The sequence below is a fragment of the Brassica oleracea genome, chromosome C9 (assembly GCF_000695525.1).
Source record: "Brassica oleracea var. oleracea cultivar TO1000 chromosome C9, BOL, whole genome shotgun sequence".
Lineage (NCBI taxonomy): Eukaryota > Viridiplantae > Streptophyta > Magnoliopsida > Brassicales > Brassicaceae > Brassica > Brassica oleracea.
The window spans coordinates 47,634,839-47,652,702 of NC_027756.1; the positions used below are offsets into that span (position 1 = coordinate 47,634,839).

The 17,864-nt window shown below is 34.7% G+C and overlaps 3 protein-coding genes across 3 annotated transcripts; 1 reads left to right on the forward strand and 2 right to left on the reverse strand.

The window, feature by feature from the left end:
- Positions 1–2,453: 2,453 nt before the first annotated feature.
- Positions 2,454–2,938, forward strand: LOC106313482. Its single transcript, XM_013751291.1, has one exon. It carries the CDS (start codon positions 2,467–2,469, stop codon positions 2,890–2,892), a length of 426 nt encoding a protein of 141 aa, XP_013606745.1. The 5' UTR covers positions 2,454–2,466; the 3' UTR covers positions 2,893–2,938.
- A 162-nt stretch (positions 2,939–3,100) lies between these two features.
- On the reverse strand, positions 3,101–5,277 carry LOC106313483 (ADP-ribosylation factor 1-like 2). The gene is made up of 7 exons (XM_013751292.1): positions 4,938–5,277; positions 4,660–4,750; positions 4,073–4,188; positions 3,806–3,865; positions 3,663–3,728; positions 3,359–3,560; positions 3,101–3,269 (listed from the first exon to the last, which is right to left on the reverse strand). The coding sequence occupies exons 1-6, from the start codon at positions 4,992–4,994 to the stop codon at positions 3,372–3,374; spliced, it is 579 nt and encodes a 192-aa protein (XP_013606746.1). The 5' UTR covers positions 4,995–5,277; the 3' UTR covers positions 3,101–3,269; positions 3,359–3,371.
- A 1,799-nt stretch (positions 5,278–7,076) lies between these two features.
- LOC106318806 (protein EXPORTIN 1A-like) lies at positions 7,077–15,162 on the reverse strand. The gene is made up of 32 exons (XM_013756942.1): positions 14,858–15,162; positions 14,103–14,219; positions 13,754–13,846; positions 13,601–13,672; positions 13,363–13,470; positions 13,213–13,295; positions 12,939–13,077; positions 12,764–12,832; positions 12,603–12,680; positions 12,409–12,471; positions 12,270–12,314; positions 12,033–12,140; positions 11,801–11,899; positions 11,464–11,667; positions 11,250–11,309; positions 10,888–10,998; positions 10,525–10,622; positions 10,279–10,387; positions 10,065–10,130; positions 9,881–9,979; positions 9,721–9,801; positions 9,555–9,644; positions 9,330–9,415; positions 9,151–9,231; positions 8,877–9,059; positions 8,707–8,773; positions 8,473–8,583; positions 8,243–8,350; positions 8,014–8,151; positions 7,766–7,903; positions 7,560–7,664; positions 7,077–7,456 (listed from the first exon to the last, which is right to left on the reverse strand). The coding sequence occupies exons 1-32, from the start codon at positions 14,954–14,956 to the stop codon at positions 7,334–7,336; spliced, it is 3,231 nt and encodes a 1,076-aa protein (XP_013612396.1). The 5' UTR covers positions 14,957–15,162; the 3' UTR covers positions 7,077–7,333.
- Positions 15,163–17,864: the final 2,702 nt, after the last annotated feature.

A 17,864-nucleotide genomic window follows, 5' to 3' on the forward strand; every position in this document is an offset into this window, starting at 1 on the left:
GGTGGTTAAGATAGATAACAAATCTGCAATAGCGCTTACAAAGAATCCGGTGTTCCATGGACGGAGCAAGCATATTCATAAACGTTATCATTTCATCAGAGAGTGCATAGACAATGGTCTAATGGACGTAGAGCATATTGCAGGAAGCCTTCAAAAGGCTGACATTCTCACTAAAGCCTTAGGAAGATTGAAATTCAAGGAAATGCGAGAGCTGGTTGGAGTTCAAGATTTGAAAGATGGTGATTTCAAGTTTAAGGGGGAAAATGTTAGAGATAAACTTGAAAGTAGCTTGAAACTCAAGTCATACTAATCCTACTTGTATTAGGATTAGGATAAAAGGTTTTACTATTAAGTTTAGGAGTTTTAAGATCTCTATATAAGAAGATGTTGAGTTGTGACATGAACTTATAAGTGAGAGAGATTAGTGTGAGAACTTAAGTTTTGAGAGATTTTCTTAAGTTAATAAAGAAGTTATTCTATAATCTTGTGAGTTTAGCCAATAAGGGAGTGTTGAGAAATGATTCCTTGAGTAAAACCTGCAAATGAAAGAGTGAAAGACAGTGATAAAGAATAAGAAAAACAAGCAAGAAGAAGTGGAAGCAGTGGCGGACCTACGTTAGTGAATAGGGTGTCACCTGACACAGGTTAAATGTTAAAGTTCAATATTTTAGTACATGTCTGTGAAGATTTGGTAGCTCATTTGGTCAGGTAAATCTCCTTTCGACACACCATAACGCGAGTTCAATACGTCTTCATGTATTTATTCGGAAAAAATTCTTTTATTTATTATCATATTGGGCCAAAGCCCAATTTTTGACACCCCTTAAAAATGAGTCTGGGTCCGCCACTAAGTGGAAGAATAATCAAGTTTCATGGATGAAGGAAGGAAGAAGAGAAGTCAAACTAAACAAGTTAAGAGTTAGTTGGTTAGTAAACTAACTAAGTTCAGATATGACTAGAGAGTTGGCAAGATAAGATGTTAAGTAGTTTTAGAATAGTGAAGCTTTGGAGTGTAAGAATGATCTAAAGACTAGAGGTATGGGTTATGTGTAAGTGAGTAACGAATCATGATTAGCGTGAGGAATAAGTCTACTATAAAGACTCAAGTGTGATCAGTTGTAAGAAGTAAGCAAGAATGAATGAAAAGGTGGTTTGTTAAAGAAATCTCTACACAAATAAAAACAGAAAAATCCAGAGAAAAAGAGTGTGTGGGTTCACAATACTTTACAAGAGTTCAAGAAGGTCAAGACAAAGAGCAAATGTTCAATAGTTCTTGAGATCAAATAAGCCTAACCCTTCACATACTTCTCTCGGTGACATGGCTCCTCTCTAGTATCCATCATGGGTTTAAAGTCAATAGAGTAATTAACAAACATGGATCAGGGAATAGCCAAACAAAAGGAAATAAGAAGTAGGTTAAGGAACTATCCAGAGAGTTAACGAAATGTCTTTTGAACTGAAAAATTTAAGATGGAAACCTCCTACCATCATTTTGGTCTTTTTGGAGTTACACAAAAGAATTTCTTTTTTTTTTTCTTGACAGCTAAAATAATTTAATTTTTTCACGTGTTAAAATAAAATAAAAAATAATTCTACAATAATTTTACAACCAATTATCTAAACCAATTAAAATGTTGATTTACATGTAAGAGATAATTTAGGTGACTTATAGATTAATTTTATTCAGTTACCCTTAAGTATTACACTTTTCTAAAAATATAGTACTGACATTTTTTTTTATCAAACTATTTGAAATTAGAAAATTAATTTAAAAATTTTCTAATTATTATTCAAAAGTTATATTGTAAACATAATATATATTTCTTCGTATAATATTTCTATACCAGCAAAATCGCTGGCAAACATGTAGTTTAAAATATATTTTGAATTCAAACTCATTATCTTTTTCAAAAAAATTTTTTACAAAATTATATATTGTTCATAATATTACGAATTATTTTCCGATAGATCACTCATCAGTCCACTACTCTATCTTATCCACGCTTAACTATGAAATTTTCTAATTTTTTTTTGCTCGTAAAAATGAATAAATGATAACTTTATTAACTGATTAGATTATTTTTGCATTTGATTGACAATGAAATATAATTTTACATTTTTATAAAAAAAAGTTTTAAGTTATTTTTGGCAACCCCAAAATAATATTCACATATTTGACCAAAAGTATTACGATAAATGAAGAAAAGTATATCGAAGTCATTAGTCAAACAGTAATAATTTAATATGTATGATTATGTATAGAAGCTTTGTAGAAAATGCGGAATTGAGCATTGACTCCTTTTTCATATTATGGTAAGTATATTACTCGTTTTAAGAAGATTCAGAAAGGGAGCAAAACTTAATGCATGAACGTTACTTCATGAAACACTTTTAAGAAGTCAAGAGTTTATATCTTTCTAATATATACCAACTTACAAACATAGAACAAATCAATAAATCAAAACAATGACTCGCCGCCTCTCATGCTTTTTGATTATCTTTGCATTGTGTGCTGAGTTGAGTAATGGAGCGGTTTTTCCGAAAGACTCTGTACATTTTAACAACTCTCTTCAACCAAACAACATTCTCAGGGTCCATTGTATCACAGACGAAGATGATCTAGGCGATCATTTCTTGAGTCATGGGCAAACCTATGATTTCAGTTTTTACGAAAGTATTTTCAAGACTGAAGTCATTTGTGGCTTATGGCAGGGACCTGGTTTCAAGTACTATGCATTGTTGAAGGCATATGAAGGTGGTGGTATCATTGTCCATTATGGTAAGAAAAACTATTGGGATGCAAGAGAAGATGGTATATATTTCACACATGGTTTTTATCCTCCCAAATTAGAGTACAGGTGGTCAGCCTATTCCCTTGCACCAACTTATTAAAAATGGAAAGAAATATATGTAATCCCTCAAATGAAGTGGACTTTCGATCGCCTTTTTTCTTATAATAACAATGAAGACATTTTTATTAAAAAAATTAATAAGAAGACTTAAATATATAATCATTATTAAGTATCGGAATGATGTTTTCCCTATATATACAGCTTTGATGTTATATACTTGATATAAAAATAGAATAAAGATTTCAAAAGAATGTTATAAACTAAATTTCAATCGGACAAAAGATGACCCAAAAAGGGAACGTTTAGAGATGAAACAAATTTCATCAAAAGAATATACAGTGAAAGCGCTCTCAAGGAATCTTTCCCTAACAAAAGTATTTAGAGATTCTGATTTTTGTGTGATAACTGCTTTACAACCTGCAAGGAGAAAAGACATCATTTTCAAGAACTCAAGGTCACTGAGACTGATTAGCTTGGAGGATTCTCAGGTTGTTTTCATATATTACCAGGTGAAAAGAGTTAAAAGGAGGGTCCAACGGAGGTGAAACCAGCAGCTTTGACATCCTTAAGGGTAGATGATAACCAGTCCAAGCCTTCATAAAGCCCGTCCCCGCGAAGAGCACAAGTTCCTTGTATGTGCCACTTCCTGTTCTTGAGATCAAATAAGCCTAACCCTTCACATACTTCTCTCGGTGACATGGCTCCTCTCTAACATTCAGCATGGATTAAATAAGTCTAATTGAGGAATTGATAAAACATAGATCAGGGAATAACTAAACAAAAAGAAACAAGACTAGAGCTCGATGTTACCATGTCTTGTTTGTTTGCAAAGACGAGAATGATACTGTTGAGCATGAATGGGTCTTTTATGATCTCCTGAGGAAATAAGAGAGCAGGTTAAGTAACTATCCAGCTAATGTCTTATGAAAAATCTAAGATAAGAAGAAAAGAACCTGAAATTCTTGTTTTGCTTTCCCAAGCCTCTCTCGGTCCAAAGAATCTACCACGTATATCTGCAAGCAAGCGCATGTTAGAGTACACTTTAGACCATGGTCAGTTTAAGATATACAAAGATCTCAAAGTTGAGCAAAACAATATAATATTATACTGCAAATATCATAATAACCAAATATGAGAATAACATATGCCAAACATAGAGATTGGCAAAACAATCTGACTGACTAAAACCAAAATGCCAAGAGAAGAAGCTATAAGCGTACAAGTCCATCAGTGTTATTGAAGTAGTGCCTCCAAAGAGGTCTGAGTTTCTCTTGGCCACCAACATCCCAAACCGTGAACATCACATTCTTGTACTCAACTTTCTCAACGTTGAATCCTGCGTACCAAAAGTTGAAAGCTGTCGGCAACCATATCCAAAACAAGCAAACCAAAAGGGAAAATATAAAAGACCATAGAGAGGAACCGATATAACCCCCACACCACCGCCACCAAGTACCGTATAACAGCATGGCACAAGAGAGATTCACAGACATGGTTTCACAAGTACAAGGCATCCCCAAAAAAAAAATGGCATAATTTCAAATTGTTACAGTATCATGAGATCAACTGTGATCCAAAGTTTTCTCTTAATAAAAACAGCTGTGTAATTGTTACTAATTAGCAATCAATTTATAAGAGAATGAATCTAACATCTTCCACCACAGATGTATCCAAGAACTTGTTCCAGAACCAAGGAATCAATCCCACTAGTTTTACAAGCTGATGATGAGAAGAAGAGCTATTACAACTGGAGAGAGAGTTGTTAAGAAACAGGCAGAGAGAGAGAGAGAGAGAGAGAGAGGTTTACCAATGGTGGGAACAGTAGAGAGAACTTCACCAATGTGAAGTTTGTAGAGAATAGTAGTTTTGCCAGCTGCATCCAGCCCCAGCATTACCACCTGCCAATTAAAAAGATTTCTTCAAATTCTCTATTCAATCAATTTGTTTATGATAAGCTATTTGACTAAATCCCAACACAATCAACGATAAAATAACACGAGATCCATCCCAAAACAACCGAAGGAAATAAACAAACAATCCACATAATTGCAAAAAGTAAGCAAGCATAGAGAGATGAAGCGTTACCCTCATCTCTTGATTGCCGAAGAATGTGTCGAATAGCTTACGAAATGCTTGTCCCATCGCTCCTAATTCACCAATTAAAAAAGAACTCTCGCTAATTTTTGTTTGTTTGTTTGTTTTGTCTTTTGTGTTCCCTCTTTGTTATGGAAGCAGAGGAGGACAGATCAGGCGACGAAGATAGATTTGGAGGAGACGGCGACGAAATTTACACAAGAGAGAGAGAGAGATTCAAGGGAATGAATGATTTACGCGTTCGGTGGTCTAAAGAATTTCACGAACTAGTTTAGTCCTCCCCAAAGAATCTTTTCTCAAATTGAATATTTATTATTATTAGCGAACATTCATTCCTCTCACTATTTCTGGATTATGGGCCAAAACTATTTATACAGGTTGTGGACTGATTGGCTTTTCAACGTGGACTACATGAACCACGACTTTTCCCTACCAAAACAATTATTTCTTTTCATTTTTACTTCTTTACTACAATTTTTTTTTTTTTTTGGTAATCCCTTTACACCCATTTTTAGTAACTCATGAATGGTTCAATCTATTTTTCTCTATAAAATAGAGTTAGAATTGAGTTGTAATCTAATGGTGTTCTATTTTAGAGTGGAAATAAAATGATGTACAAAGAAAAAATAACTTACTCTATATCTATAGAGTAAATCCATTTTTGTATTCTATTATAGAGTGATAAATAAAATACCACTTGAGTAATTTTACTCTAAATTCTATTTTAGAGTAAAAAATAATAATGGAGTTTGGAAAAGTTCTGACTACCATGTAGTACATACCAGAGCTGGGCGTTCGGATACCCGTTCGAATTTGGATCGGGTATTTCAAATGTTCGGGTATTTTAGTATAGAGTTATAGAACTCGTTCGGGTATTTTTACACTTCGGATATTTCAGATATAACTGAAAAAACCTAAGCATTTAATAAAAAAAAATTAATCACATAATTTTTGCAAAAAGAATTATTCCTCCTATTGCCTTCGTTACGTAACAAGATCGAGAGTAACAAGGGAGAAGCTCCATGGATGGAAACTATCCTTTCCGTATGAACAACGACAACATGGTTCGAGGTGGCTCTAGTTGTTACAGTGACGTTCATGGTGTTTATTTTTGATGACGGCAACAACTAATGTTTCCGAAAAACTTTACATGGATCGTGAGAAGAACAATATTTTAGAAAAGAAGATCTTGTAAGGAGAGAAAATGAAAGATGAGAGATGCAGATGGTGCCTTAATCTCTCACGTTTCAAGAAAAAGATACATATTCATATGTATATGTGCACACGATTAGGTTAAGAAAAATAGTGATTTGATATTAATTTGATATAATATTAATTAAACCAAAATCGGTTAAGAAAAACCAGTCATTACATATTGGATGAAACATGTGTATTAAAATTAAAATATTCATATGTTCGGATGACTTGGGTAGTACTTCAAGTTTCGGTTACAGATTCAGGTATCCAAACTTGTTCAATATAAAATCTGTTCGAATATTTTGCTACTTCATTCGGATTCGAATTTTTTGAATCGGGTTCGGATGTTACATAAAATGTACAGCCCTATTATATACGACAAAACCTCATGCTAATCTTCCTACGTAGTAGCCCTTTTGATTTTTGTGAACACTAAAATATTAAATTGAGTTTCGACAAATGACGAAAAAGAACACTTTTCTTTTAAGGACAAATCTCCAGAATAGCAACTTTCTAAGTTTGTATCACAAAAATAACACTCAAAAACTAAAATGACCAAAATAGCACCTTTCTAAATTTATCTATTGAAAATTTTAATTTTTTTATTTTTCAAAATTTAAAATCTTATCCCCAAAACCTCATTTCTCAACTCTAAACCCTAAACCCTAAACTCTAAACCCTAAACCCTAAATCCTAAACCCCACCCTTTAACTCTAAACCCTAAGTTTGTGACTTTTATAAAACATTAAATACTATTTTTGGGAACAAAAACTTGATTTAGTGCTATTTTTGTCTTTTTCTCTTTTATTAATGGTAACAATAATAAAGGGTAAACAATGTCTTGCACCTAAAGCACGAATCACTCGAGTAATATGACAAAAACACCCGAAAACTTGTCTAATGTATTTAAAGCAAAGCAAAATCAGCCAACCATGAAACTAGAGATGAAACTAGAGAAGAGCCCTAACGTTTTTAAATCTATATTAAAACCAATTAACTAATGAAACAAAACACCAGTTTACCCCCTAAAGATCTCTCTTTTCTTGGCTTCTCCAATTCTCAAAATCGAACTAGGAAGGCCTCGAAAAAAGGTAAACCAGGGTGACGAAATTAACGTCTCTTCTCAACTCTTCACTCATTCCAAAGCCTACGGGAAAGCTTTCATCTTGTTGCAGCATTCTTGTTTTTGTTTAGGAGTCAACCATCTCGTCTTGAATCTCATTAGGAGCGACAAGGCCAGGAATCGAAAGCATTCTTTGACGCTCTTGCTCTCTCTGCGCAGCTGCTTCCTCAGCGTAGAGATCTTTGTTATCCTGAAAGTTGATATAATAATCCACCATTTAGCCTCGGCTATTAGTTTTGAGTTCTTGAAAGCAATTGAATGAAAAGATTCGTTAAAGAAGAGTTAATAGTAACCTGAGCTGAAAATTCCTTTGACTGTACAAGGAAGTCACGTATGTTTTTCTTAAATTCGGACGGGTCATTGCTCGACTCGTAAAGTCTATTAACAAACTGTGTGACCTGTATGTAAATCAAATGATTATTCAATATTGATTATTCAATATCAGACTTTGAGAAAGAAGAAGAATCAAAATGAAACTGGTTTTAGTTTTTCTACTTACCTCTGCAGCAGTCATGTTGGGGAATGAAGAGCTCAACAGCTTAATAGTATATTCACGAACAAAGACGGCGTTGTTCGGATACGGGTGAGATACAGTTGCAACATCCCACATAGGTTCCGTTAAAGCACCGCTCTCAGCCTTTAAATTTATAATCAACAAACGTCTAAGCTTATATACAACAACCTACCCATTTCCAAGCATACTTAAAAAGGCCAACAATAAGATGGGAAGGAAGAGACTGTTTTTACCAGGCAAAACAGATGCTGCAGCACCAACACATGCAGCTTGAAACCAGGCTTATGAAAAGTATCAGTCAAAACAGCAAATATTTCTTGCTCGATTTGTACGAAGTACGACCGGAAGAATTGATTACAAAACGCAGAGTGCTGTCACAATCAGAGGTAAATGTTAGATACCAAGGAACTAAATATATATAGCACAACCACAGAGTAAAAACAAGGGAAACAAACACCAAACCTGAAAGTTCTTCAGCATCTCCAGTAAAAGATTAAGCCCAGTTTCAGCAATATTTCTCTCAGTATGTCTAAATGCCCAGATAATGGAATCCATCACTAGCTTCAGTTGCTGATGCAAAATGACAAAGACAGTAAGTAAGATATCCGAATAATGAGACAAGCCTTAGAAATAATGCCATATCTCCTTATATCACACTGAAAACAAATATATGAAAGAATATATTCACCAACCTGACTCGACAACTTTATCAGGGCCGGGAAACAAAATGTAGCAATAGCACGGAGTAACGAGAAAAACTTGAGCCGGTGTTCCGGATAATCTTCGAAGTTCTTAGTTATCATCTGCGAAAGAAGATTAAAAAATAAATTATAATCACATACTGCACCTCCTACTTCCAATTAAAAATCAAATCTAAGGTGAGTAACAAAGCTGTAATGTGAGTAACAAAGAAATAATCCTATTACCTCCAATGTACACTGGAAAACAGCTTCAAATATGTTTGGCACATCATCTAACATTGTTGCCTTGTACCTGAGAAGTAAAGTTCGGAATCAAATCTTGTAGCAATCCAGAATTACGCAGATGGTAGACATCTTTAATTACTACGGCACACATTAACCAATAAGAGACATACTTGTTTATAATCGTTGCAAAAAGTGAAAGAACTTCAGATTCCCTAGCATCAGGCACATTCCTTGCATAGTCAGCAAGTACATATTCCATCATTGGAGACACAAATTGTTTCCCTATGTGCGGTTGGTCTTCAGCTTTGTCTAGAAAGGTTTCTATCAGCTTTAGGGTTTCCCTCTTAACAGATCTGTCCAGCAAAGCATTACAATATATAGTTACTACAGTGTCAAATAGTGGGCATAAAGAATTGTGTATGTGATGCATACAACAAAACATACCGTAAGAGTTTTACAAATGATGTCTTCGAAGCATATGGCCCCCCATTAGTAATGCTGGTTGACACAAGCTCACTGTACATTCTGGTGCAGCCATGATGAAAATAAACTGAGCCCCCAACTAAAGTAACACAAGGAATACTGTAACTATTAGAGGCTATAATGATGTACCATGAATTTACCTGTACACATTCAACATATCCATGAATATCAAGGAGATTTGGGATAAGAAGAACGTTCCTAGGGAAGTAGCAGCACTAGTGTTGGTCTGCATGGAAAAACACATGGTAATAGTTATACCTTGCAATAAAATCATTTTTCTAAACACAAGCAGACGCAGAAACTCGACTACTAAGATGCCATGATGATATAAAAATGCACTATGAGGAATAGGTAAGAAATCAGACCTGTAGAATATTAAGCACTGTACGTATCACATCTGGATCCTTGAGGAATTCTACACTCTGGCGTGCCTGTCCTATGATTTCTGCCCATTTCTACATTATAAAACTGAACAGTTTTAGCCAACTACGTAAACAACAGTTGAGGAGGCACATCTTTTAATTAACATACCTGGTTTGGAAGTGCCATCAACCTCTGTAAATATTCATCTCTCTTCTGAGGATCTGATTCTGCCTGGATCATACTACCAACCTGGAGACAGGAAAACCATGAAATCCCAATAGAGAAATAGCTCTAATTGGCAAACTAGAAACGCATATGAAAAACTTACAGACTCATAAAATGAGTGAATTTGATGAGGCTCAAGATCTTGAACAGTAGTTGCAAGGCCAGATAGAAGTTCAGATACAAATGGTTCAGACTCTCCAACCTGGAAGCACAATGAACTATATAACTAGGAGCTCATTTAGCTAATGGAAGGATAAGAAAGGTGAATTGAACATAGCGATACAAACCTGAACAATAACAAATTTACGCTTGCACTTCTGAACAATTTTCAAAAATGTATCACAGGCCATGTCCTGAAAAGGAACATAAACATTAGGACCAGAAAAGAGTCAGATTCTAGCTTGGGCAGATATGAATCTTATTCTCGGAGTAATACATTTTTAAAAAAAATCCAGCGGAATAACTAACTGTATCTCAGAATTTTAAAGTTTGGAGGTCTACCTGAACACCAGGATGTGTCTCGTGCATGAATTCAAAAAGCTTATTGACAACTGTCTTTAGAAATTTCCAGTGTGCCCTTAAGAACCTTGGATATTGGCCAACTACATACCTGCAACAATGCCAAAGCAGAATCTTTCAGTTTAGGATGCATAACTCTGATCCAGCCATGAAAGATCGAATAAACAACATAACAGAAGTACAACAACCCAGGAAGAAATTCAACAAAATATGAAGGACCAAACTTACATAATGTTGCTAGCAATGACAGCTTTATTGTCTTTTCCCTTGGTAATCTCACATAAATTCAACAAATCGCGAATGACCATCACCAAAAATCTATTTTCCTGAAAAAATAAAACATGTAGCTTAATTCATTAGTTGGCACAGAATCGAAAGGTTGAACACACCGTCTCAGAACACAATAAGAAGCAATCAAGCACATACTGATGAATGTGTGGGGCTAATGAGAGAAAACAAACAAGATTAAATTTGAAAAATGCCAATCGTTTGAACAAGTTATCTTCAAAGCGAATAAAATATACTAGCTAATAGATGGAAGAACTGCATCAACAACAATTTCCTTTTTTGTGAAAAAATAGAAGGCTGTACCTGATCTTCTGCCATAGATCCAGAAATAGACCCAATAGCCCAGCACAGTGTATTCAAATTGTTCCATGCCCATTCCTCCCCGCTTAATTGTTTGTTTAGCTTCCTCAACATCTTTTAAAGGGACAATCAGAAGTTCACATCAGTAACAGTATGAAACAGACTAAAAGGTGATTAGATGAAACTCGTACCTAAAAACTTCCCCACGTTAAAATTGCTAAATTTAGGGTACGACTGATTGTTTCCCCACGAAATAAGACAATACTCTTTCAATAAACACATATTCAATCATAAACCCCTAACCCCACAATATATATCACAAAGCGAATATGCTTAGACCAGTATCATCATAGTTAACACTGTACCTGCTTCTCAGTATCATCATGATCAAGGTGTGAGAGGTAGATTAACGTCTCCCGCATTATCTGCAATTAATGGAACAAGAAATTAATGTAAAAACATCAAAGAAGTACAGTGACGAGTAGGATTTAGACAATTTCCCTGAATTCAAAGCACTAACTGGGTATATATATAACCTCTCTAAAGAAAAGTAATATGACCTGGACTAGAAATCAGTACCTTATACTGGACGAGAACATCATTGTCCTTCATAGTTTCACGAACTATGTTACCATTTTCATCTTCAACAATAAGCACTTCTTCAGGCTTTGCCATGCGGTTAATCATTAACCCTCTTAATTTGGACATTGGGTTAGAATAAAGTTGACGCCGCTGCATGACTTGAGAGCCAAGGCCATCAACCATACCAGGAGCGAAAGACATCTGGAAATATGCAAGCCAAGGTTATAACCCAAATAAAGTAAGGAGTTAAAATAATATACAATATACATCTATAGTATCAACCTTATGTAAGAATATAAAAAAACGATCCGTTTTAGTCAAGGAATCATCCTACCTGCAATCCCATCAGGTTCACAGTCGCCGCAGGGTTATCAGAATTATGATGCGCATCAAACAGCTCCGAAACCAACAAGTTCCAGTAGTCCAAACAAACCTGCCCAATCCACACGCAAGTAGAATTCGTCATTTTTCGGATGGGTGTAAACCGCATAAGAGGATTAATATGGGGAAAACAAAATATACAACTGTTTTAATATCAACAATATTAGCAACAGCAATTTACAAACCTTAAATACTTCAGTGTCATCAACATATGATATATTGATGAGATATTCGAGACCTGCAAGTAATAAGGTAACAAATTCTGGCGTTGACTCCAAGACCCGTATATGAAACTGCATATAAAGTGGAAATAGATGAGTGCTGGAAGCATTAAAACACAACCGTGAACCATCAATATACATATCCAGAATTCCAGTAGCCCAAATACTAGATATATATCTCAAGCAAAGAAAAAGATTTACCTTGAAAAACGAAGTGAAAAAAAGTGCCAGGTTCTGGATAAATGCCTAAAGGTGACAAAAACACACATACAGTTATAACCTTGATAAATTATTCCAGTCAAAGGGCTGCCTCGAAACCAAGTGCACAGAAAACACTTACTTCTTCTTCACCACTTCCGTTTGAATATGCCTCAGGGATATTTGTATTCGGTGGGAGAATTGTCTGCAAACACGAGAACAAGTGACGAGCATCAGGCCAGAATTACAACATATACTAACTAGAAGAATCGGAGTGTCAATGAACAAAAAGATAATAATATAAATAAAAGCAAAACATGAAAATAACTAATATACCTGAAGCTGCCCTATAAAAATGGTGTACATCTTGATATATTGGGCATTGTAGAAGTCTCCGAAATTGAGAGCTGCAACCTAGCACACAAATTCAAGCCAATAGATAAATAACAGATTCAAATGACAACAAGAAAATTAACAACAAAAAAAAACAGAAGTACCTCGGTCAGACATTGTAGAGTGAGGTTCCTGTATGCTGGCACAGGAAAAAAATTAAGAAGTGTCTCAAGCTGTAAACAACCGGAACAGATATCAGAACAACATAATTGTGGTACTGATTAACATCAATCTTAATTTTATTATCTCTATCTTATTTTAACATATTAAGTATATTACCAAAGGAGACTCAAAAATGTAGCCCAACGGAATCCATGAAAGATACGCATGCAACGCAGACAGTGTTGAACGTATAAGATCCTGTCTTTGAGAAGCTGAGAGGACATATAGGCATAACTCGTGAATGAGTTTAAACTCGCTGCACCAGAAAAAGCACCAACAGGTAAATAAATGATAGTTCTTAACCAACATATACAAGATACTTAAATAGAGTTTGAATAATAAGAATTTCACAAAATTTGGATATAAGATTCTAAAAAAAAGTCTGACGTGCCTGTTTAGAGACTGCTTCAGCTCTTTAATCTTCTGCTGAGTCATTTCTCCTCTTGAGAAATCAAAAACCTCTTCGCTCAGGAGCTAGCAAAAGAAAAAATATTATTGTTTCCAGTTAGAGCTGATTACAAAATCAGGTAAAAGATCTTACTTTCAAAATGATCATGCAGTTTTCGCAGATAGTTTCACTAGTTTTAGCAGCCGCAACTAGATCAGGAATGAAGCTTGTCCACTTTGCCGGCCAATCATGCTTCACAATCTGTTCATGTATCACAATAAATTAATTTACGCCATGAGATAGAATGGTAAATGGGGTGGATTGAACTTTGTGTTGGAACTAAATACGTAAGCGTTAGCTACTAAACCAAATAGACTAAGCATGCAGATACCTGAACCAAGATGACATTTAATTTGTTTACATAGAGCCTCTCCGATCTGAAAGACGCTTCATTACTCGAGAGCTGCAAGACAACATCATTGTCAAAGCAGTTCGCTTCCTAGTTTATCTAGACAACAAACCTAAGGCCTCCGAAAGTGTATACCTGTACAATGACCTCCGAGATGTAATTCTTCATTCCATCTCGTTGTTCAACAGGAAGTGCATTCCATCTGTACTTTATCACACCTTCTAGAACCTGGGAACGGATCACAAAAAAAAAAAAAAATTCAGAGAGTTAATTTCGTACCCTATGAGAAAATGCTGAAAGCAATGCGTATGATCAACTGATGCTAGAGCCTAACAACTTGACTGTTCACAACTGAATATTTTATGGCTTGGAATAAAACATCAACCATCATATAGGATTATGCCAATGATAGATCAGTAGATGAGCATGTACAACTAAAGTAATAAATGACAGAAGGGTATCATACAAGAAGGATGAGACTGACCTGAAGAGCAAAGAACTTGGTATCCATGCTCTTTGTGTTCTGTAGAATGTGAACGACTTGAAGCCACATATCTGGATTAGCTTGCAAATCCCGCAAAATCTGGTCTGCAGCAGCTCTCTGTACATGTTTTGAAAACAATGCCCGATTAATTCAAGCTAAAAACTCAGATGCAAAATGAGTTGAATATTGACATTGACGCATAACTAACGGATTTAGTCATCAAAAATTACACAACCATACAAAATTTCACACCTTAAGTGTTGGTAGTACACAAGTCAAGAAATCTCACTGCCAATATGACCTCGAACCTAGAGAATAAAGTTTCAAACATAACTCAAAAAACTAATATATTCAGCCTATGTTACTCCGGTAGAACTTGAATACTCTATCAGCCATGAAAAGAATAATGGAAACACACACATCAGGCGCAAGGAAACGAGGACAATGGAGTTAGTTCACCAAATCAAAATCTCGATAAACCCAAATAAAACCACTTTCAGCAACCTCAAGAGCAACTAAACATATGCAATTCAACGCAGTTCTAAACCCTAGACAATGCTGGAGAATCACGGTTCAATTTGACCCGAAACAAGCGTATTAGGCCAAATACGTATCAAAGTGCTTAAACCCTAACAACGACACAGTCCTTAATCACACTCGTTTGAGTAAATCGAGAAGAGTAATACTATATGCTACCATTCGTCCCAATTCAATGTTCTGATGAACGAGAAACTACAAGTCAGAGATTGAACAACCTCTTCCTTAGATCCGGTAACGAAGAAGGCGGCAACAGTGGCATCGAGCACAGCGACGTCAATCGGCTGGCTCAAGTCTCTTAGCTTCTCGGCCGCCATGGCGGAGAGATGAGCAAAGTCGCAGGTAGAGTCCTCCGATAAGAGTACGAACGAACAGTGAAGGAGAGGAAAACCCTAGGGGAGAGAAAAGGCGGAGACAAAATCTAGAGAGAGAGAGAGAAAAAGAGAGTGATTCGCTGTGCGGAGAAGGAGATTTATAGAGAGAGGGGGAGCGTTCTCGAAGACAGCTTAAGATTGACGCAGGGGACGGGAACAGAGTGACTTTGAATTTTTGTTTTCATCTTCTTTCCTTACTATTTTTTTATTTGTTTTTTTCCTCCTCACATGTCTATTAATTATTTTGAAATTTTAATTATTAGTGTAAAAAAATATTCTAAGACATGGAAAAATGAATTTTAATAAAAGAAAACAGTCGATTTTAAAAACAAATCTGACCAAAAATTATAAATAAAATAAAACAGTAGAAAATATGACTTAAAATTAACAATCATTAAGGAAACTTATTTTTCTATGGTATCCGTTTTAAACATTTTGTACATTCAATGTTAGTAAAAAATTATCTTTTAATTTTAAATTTTAAATTTTGCGCAAAAGATGTATTTGATAATACTGAGGTTTTTTCACAAATTATATTGCAGAATAAATTTATTTATATTAAAATATTAATTTCGCGGGAAGTCTTAGCAGTAATACATATCCTTTGTAAACAATATTGTAAATTAATTTTGTTATAGAAAATTAATTAAATATTGCAAAAAAGGATTACAGTTACAGTTTTTTAGACATAAACAATACTGGGTAATTATTGTATAAATAAAAGAGATTTACATTATCGTTAATGAAATAAGCATGTAGCAATTTAAAAGAAGTTGTTAGGGTGTTGAGGGAAAACTAAGTGTAAATTTTTGGATCCATCATAAATATGGACACAAAGGTCGTTATACAAAATTTATGGATTTGCTTTAGTTTTTTTTTAATAATCGAGAGGTTATATGAGCTTTAGGTCCGACTAATTCTCCAGACCGGGTGCAACAGTTGGCAATGACGAGATATGGTGCAAACATGTCTTCTCAAGTCTCAACGGAAATCGACCTAAAGGCACAATAAAACGTTCTTCAAACGTTGAACTATTAGGCCCAACACAGTGTTGATGATTTGTTTTAGTAACAACTTACAAGCAGTTGTTCAAAGGAAAAAAAAAAGTTACAACTTACAAGCCTTAATTTGGTGACTTAGTATACTGTGATAGTTGAAACCTCTATCGATGTGTCATAAGCTATCTCAATGTTATTTATTGGATGTAACAGATAGGTGATATATAGTTTTTCAAAAAAAAAAAAACAGATAGGTAGTTGTTTAGCCTATGCAGCAGCTCTAGAATATCCTTAAATTAACGATTCCTGCGTCTTTCCAAATAGAATATCCTTAAATTAATTTAGTGTAGTTGTTTAGCCTATGCAGCCCCTTAACCCTTACCTGGTGATCATTATATTAACGTACAAAGTGATATCATAGCAATCTTACCGTTGATTTTAGCTGTGTTATAAGTAATTGTGGCATCATTGATGCCATCTTGCATCATACATAATCTTTCATCCCGCATATTGCATGGTTGTTGCTTGACTAGATGACAAATGATTCCTATGTCAGATTCAGGGCGGTTCAACATTTATTTGGGCCAATGGACCAAAAAAAAATAAGTTTTTAATGTTCATGTTCATCTAAAATTTAAATATATTTTTTAAAAAATTATCATCAACATTTTTATAAAACAAATTGATAAAACATATTGATAAAACAAATTATATACATGTAAAATAGTTTAGGGTTCCTTATAAACATATTTAATGAATATTTGAAATTTTCTATCTAAAATATGTATATATAAAAAAAATATTGGACCATTAACTATCAAGTTACGGAGACGGGCGGTCCCTTGTATCAGCCGGTCCTAGTCAGACTCTAAATGATCTCCAGAGTTTATGGGATACTACATCCTTCCGGAGAGAAACAAACAAAGAGATTCTCACTTTCATGAAGGTGATACCTACAATTACTCACCCATACCTAAGATCATTTGGGTAACTTTTCGGATGATCAAATTTGAGAAACTCGATCTAGTGTGTGTTTGGTTGTTAACGCATCAAGTGGAACACAATGTCGGAGACCAGAAGCTGGTCACGTGTATTGCACGTATCATTGTCTGTGGCGGAGCTACTTGAGGGGTCAGGTACCCCTATGCTTTTTTTTTTTATTTTTGTTGTTTATATTGAAAGTTTGTCAGGATAAAATGAAAAAAATAGTTATCTCATCTACAATTGACCTCCCCTTGTTTGTTAAAATCTTAATTACCCCTTTGTTTAAAATTAAAATCTTAATTACTGCACTTTTATAACATTTTTTTAATTGAATGTTAAATTTAATTCAAAGAAAAAACACCTTGTTACATCAAGTGTTACTTTGCAAAATATAAAATTACTATCTCAAATCAAAATAACAAAACTTCAAATCAAGCTCAAAAGTTGTAAGTCATTTCTCCTTCAAAATCTTTATCTCCTCTTCTTTTTTTTTTTTTTTGAATAAATGTTAAATTTGTTCATAAAAAAACAGTCTTGTTACATCAGTATGCATAATGTTTATTTTTTAGAATCAAAACTCAAGAAAAACTCTTTACATCCTAGTATGAAACCAAAATTGCATCATCACCTCCATTCCTTTAATCCCCTTCATGCCCAGCACACTGATCTTGTTCCTTATACTCTTATCAAGCAATCTTTGAAGTACTACAACATGCAACATCCTATCTCCATTCCTGACCTTATTTCTTTCTCTCCATATTGCATAAAGTACTGCTTGAAAAGAGTATCTTAGGCAGAACAAACTCTTCCTCTCCCTTGATGAATCTGTTATAATATCCATAATCTCTGACCAATGATTTGTATACCAA